This window comes from Capra hircus, chromosome 5, assembly GCF_001704415.2.
Source record: "Capra hircus breed San Clemente chromosome 5, ASM170441v1, whole genome shotgun sequence".
NCBI classification, from domain to species: domain Eukaryota; kingdom Metazoa; phylum Chordata; class Mammalia; order Artiodactyla; family Bovidae; genus Capra; species Capra hircus.
Genome location: NC_030812.1, coordinates 18,981,878 through 18,989,106, shown reverse-complemented (window position 1 = coordinate 18,989,106; position 7,229 = coordinate 18,981,878). Strand labels below are relative to the sequence as shown.

Sequence of the window (7,229 nt, the reverse complement as noted above, 5' to 3'; positions counted from 1 at the left end):
AGGGGACCCGGCACGCACTCCTCGCCCCATACCCGCACTAGGCAGAACTGGAGCCCAAAGTCCCACACTCGGCCTCCCACCGGTCCCCGGGGTCCCTAGATGCTCGGCGCCAGCTGAACTGGGCTGCGGAGGCGGCGGATGCTCACGAGGAACGCAACGCGCAGGAGGGGGCAGTGTTCCGCCAGTGCCCCGCGACTTGCAAGGGAGGGGGTTGCTGCCCCGGGAAGGAAGGGGCTGACCCGGCGCGGGTTGTCGGGGTGGCTCCGTTCTGACATGCCTCGGTCTACAGTAAACCAATCGCCGAGCCAACTTGAGCCCCCGCAGCTTGCAGGCCTTGCGGGAGGACTTCCCCCACGCTTTGCGGGTGGTGGGGACAGCCTGCCTGGCTCCGCGTGCCTCGGTGCACCTCGTCCATGCAGCCCCTCCAGGGAGGCTCCTGTGTCTGGAAGCTGAGCTCGCTGCTCAGAAATGATTAACGAGCACTACCACCCAGGGCGCAGTGGGTGACGGCGGGGACCGGGGAGGGGGTGCTTGGATCCCCAGAACAAAGGCTTATAACGCCCCACGCCGCCCCAGAGAAATAAAAGCATCAGGCTGCCCAACGACTTTGTTCCTGCCGTCTCCACTGGTTTTTAAGAAATTAATTAAAAAGCTGTTTTTTTTTTTTAAAAAAGGCTTGCTTCCTATTATCTGGACTTCCAAGCATTTGATTGCTTGCTTAAAAATGTTTCAACAAAATCCTGGTTTGTTTCAAAAGATGTTGGATTAGCATTTAACACCTCATCGGTCACTAAAGCCCAGGCAGTTTACCAGCCCCAACAGAGCCTCGGCTAAAAGAACATCAGAGCAAACAGAGCTGGGCTTTTAAAACTGGCAAACAAATGCCACACACACTGCCTAAGGCGGGGGGAAGGGGGGGCAATGGTGAACTCCAGTGCAAATGAGTTTAAAGGGAAGAAAAGGGAAAAAGTCAGCACAAGTTTCCCTAAAGCTAGCTTGCACTCACAGGCGTCGCGAACAAGGGCTTTTGTGCCCGCTAATTGCACCATTTGTGCGCAAAAGTTCCGACGCGAAGTGTGAACTCTCAACAGAAGGAAACATGAGACAACTGAAGTGCCCTGGTTTGTGTGCCCCGCTCCTCCTCCGCCGCCGCCTCCTCTTCTTTCTCCTTCCTCCCGCGGAGCCCGCTGTTGCAGCTTGTTTGCACTGGGGCTTATCCGGAGCGGAAATTCCTTTCCGTTTTTGTGAATGACAAACTCATTAACAATTCATCAACACAACCTGTTCCAGCCGGCCCGTCCCCACGGCAACAGCCCCTTCCGCAGAGCGCTCATTGGCTGGCCCGGAGAATGTATCCATTGAGACGCTCGCTGTTTGTATCCATTGAGGAGCTGCCTCGCGCAGGGGGTGTGCGAGCGCCGAGGCCGAGGGAGAGTGAGCAATCGAGGTTTGAATAATCCTAGGAGAAAGACGGCCGGGTGGATTTGCGGTGCAGTCTTGGAGGGAGGGATTAGGAGCCGCTGGACTTTCTTTTCTTTCCTCCCTTCTTAGTAGCACAGAGTCCGAATTAATTGGATTTCATTCACCCTGGAGGAACAAAACTGTCTGGGCAGCTTCATTCAGAGAGATTCATTGACACCGAGAACGAGCGGCTGCAGCCGGGTGCAGAGGGAACCGCCGGCTTCACTTCGGTCTCTCCTGCCCCAACCGCTATCCCGGCTTGGGAAGGGCGAGGTGGACTCCAACCCCGCTCCGAGAGCGGCGGCTTCCCGCGGCGCGCTCGGCCTCTGCCTGCCCCGAGGGGCGTCTGATAGGCACTCCGCCCTCTCCGGCAGCTCGACCCCCATGATAGATACGCTCAGACCCGTGCCCTTCGCGTCGGAAATGGCGATCAGCAAGACGGTGGCGTGGCTCAACGAGCAGCTGGAGCTGGGTAACGAGCGGCTGCTGTTGATGGACTGCCGGCCGCAGGAGCTGTACGAGTCGTCCCATATCGAGTCCGCCATCAACGTGGCCATCCCGGGGATCATGCTGCGGCGCCTGCAGAAGGGCAACCTGCCGCTGCGCGCGCTATTCACGCGCGGCGAGGACCGGGACCGCTTCACCCGGCGCTGCGGCACCGATACCGTGGTGCTCTACGACGAGAGCAGCAGCGACTGGAACGAGAATACGGGCGGCGAGTCGGTGCTCGGGCTGCTGCTCAAGAAGCTCAAGGACGAGGGATGCCGGGCGTTCTACCTGGAAGGTACGAGCCGGGGAGCTCTGCGCAGGGGGGCCAGGCGGAGGACACCGGGCTGCGGGCTGCAGCCGGGCGCTCGGCCGGCGCTTCTGAACCCCCTGCTGCGCCAGGGTTGTCTGCCTGTCCCCCGGCTGCGAACCCCGCGCGTCCCGCACCCACGAGCTTGGCCCGCGAGGAACCGGCCCGCTTCCGGCCGCACTCTTGGGCCATTTCTTTCCGACCACCTCTGTTTCCTACCCGAAATGTCCTCCACCTTTCCCTACTTTCTGTCATTCGGTTTTTGATTCAGATTTTGCAGGACGGTTGTGGTGCAGGTTGGCACCTTCTAACCCTTCAAGATATTCGGAAAAGTTGCCATTTTGTGCATTTCCGGATTCAAAAGAATGAGGGTTCCCAGGGGAGGCGGGCGCGTTCGTTCTGTTCCCAAGGGCGCACATTTAAGTGTTTTTCTCTTATATTTGGTTTCGCGTGTAGGGGCGTTGGTAGGGTTCTGTGGTGTGTTTCTGCGTGCGGCTGCGGCTCTCAAAGCTGTGAAAACTACTACGGGATCTCGGGTTACATGATTGTTTTTCTCCTCCTGGCAGGTGGTTTCAGTAAGTTCCAAGCCGAGTTCGCCCTGCACTGCGAGACTAATCTAGACGGCTCGTGTAGCAGCAGCTCGCCACCGTTGCCAGTACTGGGGCTCGGGGGCCTGCGGATCAGCTCCGACTCCTCCTCGGACATTGAGTCTGACCTTGACCGAGACCCCAATAGTGCAACGGACTCGGATGGCAGCCCGCTGTCCAACAGTCAGCCTTCTTTCCCTGTGGAGATCTTGCCCTTCCTCTATTTGGGGTGTGCCAAGGACTCCACCAACCTGGACGTGTTGGAGGAGTTTGGCATCAAGTACATCTTGAACGTCACCCCCAACTTGCCGAATCTCTTTGAGAATGCAGGAGAGTTCAAATACAAGCAGATCCCCATCTCGGATCACTGGAGCCAAAACCTGTCCCAGTTTTTCCCTGAGGCCATTTCTTTCATAGGTGAGACTAATGGTCAATTCTTCCTCAGACTTTTAAACGCAGAATTCCTCACCATTCTTAAGAGTTTAAACTGTTCATCTTTCTGGCTGCTTGCTAATTTGTGGGACTACAGGTCTCAAATGTTCCAGGACCGTTCTTGATTCTGATATATCTTCTTCCTTGAAAAAAAAAAAAAAAAAGTGCCTTTTGACAAGGTTGCAGACCACAGGTGTATTGCAGATTTTGTCTGTTTTTTTGACTGACTCCAGTCATTTGAAAGAGGAGTCATTTGTATGTAGACAGCAGGATTTTCCCACCATCTTTGGACTGGAGGAGGGCCAGATAGAAGTACTCTTGGTAGACAGGAATCCTAGCATGACTTTATAATTTTAAAAGACCGACCTGGGAGTTGTTTTAGGACACCAAGTTAGTTGTTGGAAAGCTCTGTGAATGTGAGATGCTGTAATCCAACTGAATGTTACTGTGATACTGGTTCACAGTGAGACAGTGAGGGTAACCTGAGCCCAGCAGGAAGAACTGTGGGCTGAAAGCCTGCAGAAGCGAATCTCCAGGCATTGTAATGCATTTCCTATTACAAAGGAACTCATTTTCAGGCCATGTCGACATCCTGTTCCTCCTAATGGGCTGTCCCCTGTGACTTCCCTCTCTCTTTTTTGAAATGCCTGAATACCTCCATTGTTAGCTGCACAACAGTTGGAGAATAATTTAATAGACCCTTGCAGTCTGCTTGTCTGTATAAAAGGCATTCACGACCATATTGCAGGGTTTCTGGTATTCACATGCTGAGGCAAAGAATGCACACATTAAGGGGTTTTGTGTTGGCAGAAACTTAATACAAAAGCTCCCTTTTCAGAAAATATCTGAAATATGTAATTGTGCCCAGTGTACAGGCTGTAGCTCAGTGATACATTTTCTGCTGCCTGCAGGGCTCAGCTGCCACACACAATTGTGTATTAATCTTTAGTATTATTATTACTCAGGTTTTAGGCTGATCGTTCACAAAGGGGGATTTTTGGTCCACTGATATTTTTCCCTTTCTTTTTCTGTTTACAGATGAAGCCCGGGGCAAAAACTGTGGCGTCCTGGTGCATTGCTTAGCTGGCATCAGCCGCTCGGTCACTGTGACTGTGGCTTACCTTATGCAGAAGCTCAATCTGTCAATGAATGATGCTTATGACATTGTGAAGATGAAGAAATCCAACATCTCTCCCAACTTCAACTTCATGGGCCAGCTCCTGGACTTCGAGAGGACGCTGGGACTGAGCAGCCCCTGTGACAACCGCGTCCCCACACAGCAGCTCTATTTCACCACGCCCTCCAACCAGAATGTCTACCAGGTGGACTCTCTGCAATCCACGTGAAGGGCCCCCCCTCAACTGGGATGTGTCCAGTCGATCTTTAGCAGTTTCTCTCAGCAGCCGCCGCCAGGCTGCTTTCTTTGTATGTGGCCCCAGGTGTCAACAGGACACCAGCTGTTTGTATTAGACAAGGTTACCACGTATGGAATTGGTTATTCCCAAGGGAGAGATTTCCTCCCTTCCTGTTGGAAGAACAGGACCCGCTGTATAGATAGAGGCAGTAGGTTTGCTCCACACCCCTGTGTACAGCCTACCCCTGCAGGGACTGGGATTCGAGGACTTCCAGGTACATAGGGTAGGACCAAATGGTAGGGTAGGAGCATGTGTTCTTTAGGGCCTTGTATGACTGTTTCTTTTGCATCTGGAACTGATTCTATATTGTCTTCAGTGAAGACCGATTCAATTTTGCATATAGAGGAGCCAAAGAGAGGTTTCAGCTCTGTATTTGTAGTATCAGTTTGCAAAAAAAAAGAAAAGAAAAAAATAAATAAATAATCAGTCAAATGAATCTCATATTCCATTTGATTATTGTAAATATTTGATCTTCAGTCACTTGACAGTGTTTGTTTGAACTGTGTTTTTCCTTTGATGGGTTTAAAAGAAATCATCCAAAGGGAGAAAGAGCAGTTTGCCACTTAAAAACAATGGAAACTTTTGCTCTTTTTGAATCCAAAGGATATATTTGCCGCATGCTCAACGTTACCAATTCCTGAATGACATTTTCATGGACACTTGATCATGGAGACCTTGTTAATGGTGCAGTCTTCAGTCTCTCTCATATATCTTCCTTGTGACTTTTTTTCTCCTTAATGTAGTTTGACTCTGCCTTATCTTTGTAAATATTTTGATTTGTGTTGTCTCAAAGGGGATATCTTGGAAAGACACCAAAATCATGGGCTCACTTTTTTTGTTGTTGAAACTTCAGCTGTGCTAAACAGTATCTTACCTCTGTACAAAATTCTTCAGGGAGTGTCACCTCAAATGCAATATTTTGGGTTGGTTTCTTTCCTTTTTAAAAACAATTTGTGTGAAACTGGAAGCGTGTGCGCGTGCGCGTGTGTGTATGTGTGTGTGTGTGTGTGAGCATGGGTACTCATTCGATAGGTGACATGCATATGATTGTGAAGGAAGGAGACAAGTGGCTCCATATGTTGATGGTATAAAGTTCTGAGCTGAAATTTTATTATAAGAATGTAAAACCTTAAATTATTAATAAATAACTATTTTGGCTATCAAATGTGTGTTTTTTCAAAATCTCTCCTTAATTGTACTTAGATATGAAGTGATAAATTTTAGGATTTTTCAGTTGGGGATTGATACTGGCTTATTTAAAATACATGTAGGAATATTGGGGCAAAGTTCTCATCTCAAACTATTACCAAGAAGTCTTCAGGTCCGGTTTATGAAATTAGCCTTTTGCTTCAAGTAAAAGTGACATGATGGAAGGGATTGACTATACCATTTCCTATGAGCGTGAGTGTGAAATTCTCTCGGTTGTGTCAGACTCTGTGGTCCCATGGATTATAGCCCACGGGGCTCTGCTGTCCATGGAATTCTCCAGGTGAGAATGCTGGAGTGGGCAGCCATTCTTTTCTCCAGAGGATCTTCCCAACCCAGGGCTTGAACCAGGGTCTCTTGCATTGCAGGCAGATTCTTTACCATCTGAGCCACCAGGGAAGTTCATAATCATTCCTATGGAAAAATATAGTAAGTCTGGCCTATTTAAGAAAACTGTGATGCTCTTGAAGGAAAATGGTGTCATAAGAGCATAGCTTTCTGAAATTACAATATTTAGATATTCATGAATAGTCACAAAGAGCAGGCATCAGAATAACATAACGACAGCATTAACCTCTCTTGATTTTCCCTGACAGGGTCTTCTGCTCAGTAATACACATACCAGGAAGAAAGAATTATTTCTCTGGTTTGTTAAGTGGCACTTCTACCTGCAAATTCTAGTCTTGGAATAGTAAATGAGTCGGGGATGGTGTCTCCCCTTTCTGGTGTACATGGCAGAGCACAGCTAAGCGTTTTCCCTGAGACTGGATGTGGCCACAATTTCATATTAGCGCTTGAAGCATCACCACACCTGTCCTAATGTGCTTTGTGCTTAACTAATTTAGAATGTGGGCCAGAAACCCCTGTTGAAAAAAAATTTTTTTATGTTGAGGTTATTTTGAACCATTAATTTTCAAGGTAAAGGCTTAATATTCTGTCATTTCCCTCAGGACATTCCTCTCCTTCTCCCGAGTGTCAAAGTTCACAAAAGTGTATGAAATCAAAAGAACTAGAACGTACATTTCCAGCCCTTTTTGAATGAGCTTAGTCTCTGTCTGCAGTGGAGAGAAAAATGAGCTTTTCACTCACACGGTACATATGAGGTGTCAGTTGGATTATCTGCTAGGAGGCAAATAACCCTGATTCTATGACAATTGTATCAAGCTGTCCTGTGTGACTTTTAGCAGCTAAGCATGTACAAAAGGCAGAAACAGTGCAGAAAAATACCAAGTCAGTCCCTCCCATTTGGGTGCCCTGAGTCAGCCGGAGCTCCGAAAGGAGAAGTGGGTTGCAGTTCAACTTGGCTCGTGTTAATCCGGTTCTGAACGGTTT

General features: G+C 49.2%; 1 protein-coding gene across 1 annotated transcript; it reads left to right on the top strand.

Moving 5' to 3' along the window:
- DUSP6 (dual specificity phosphatase 6) lies at positions 1,294-5,851 on the top strand. Its single transcript, XM_018047610.1, has 3 exons — positions 1,294-2,245; positions 2,824-3,261; positions 4,315-5,851. Exons 1-3 carry the CDS (start codon positions 1,846-1,848, stop codon positions 4,620-4,622), a joined length of 1,146 nt encoding a protein of 381 aa, XP_017903099.1. The 5' UTR covers positions 1,294-1,845; the 3' UTR covers positions 4,623-5,851.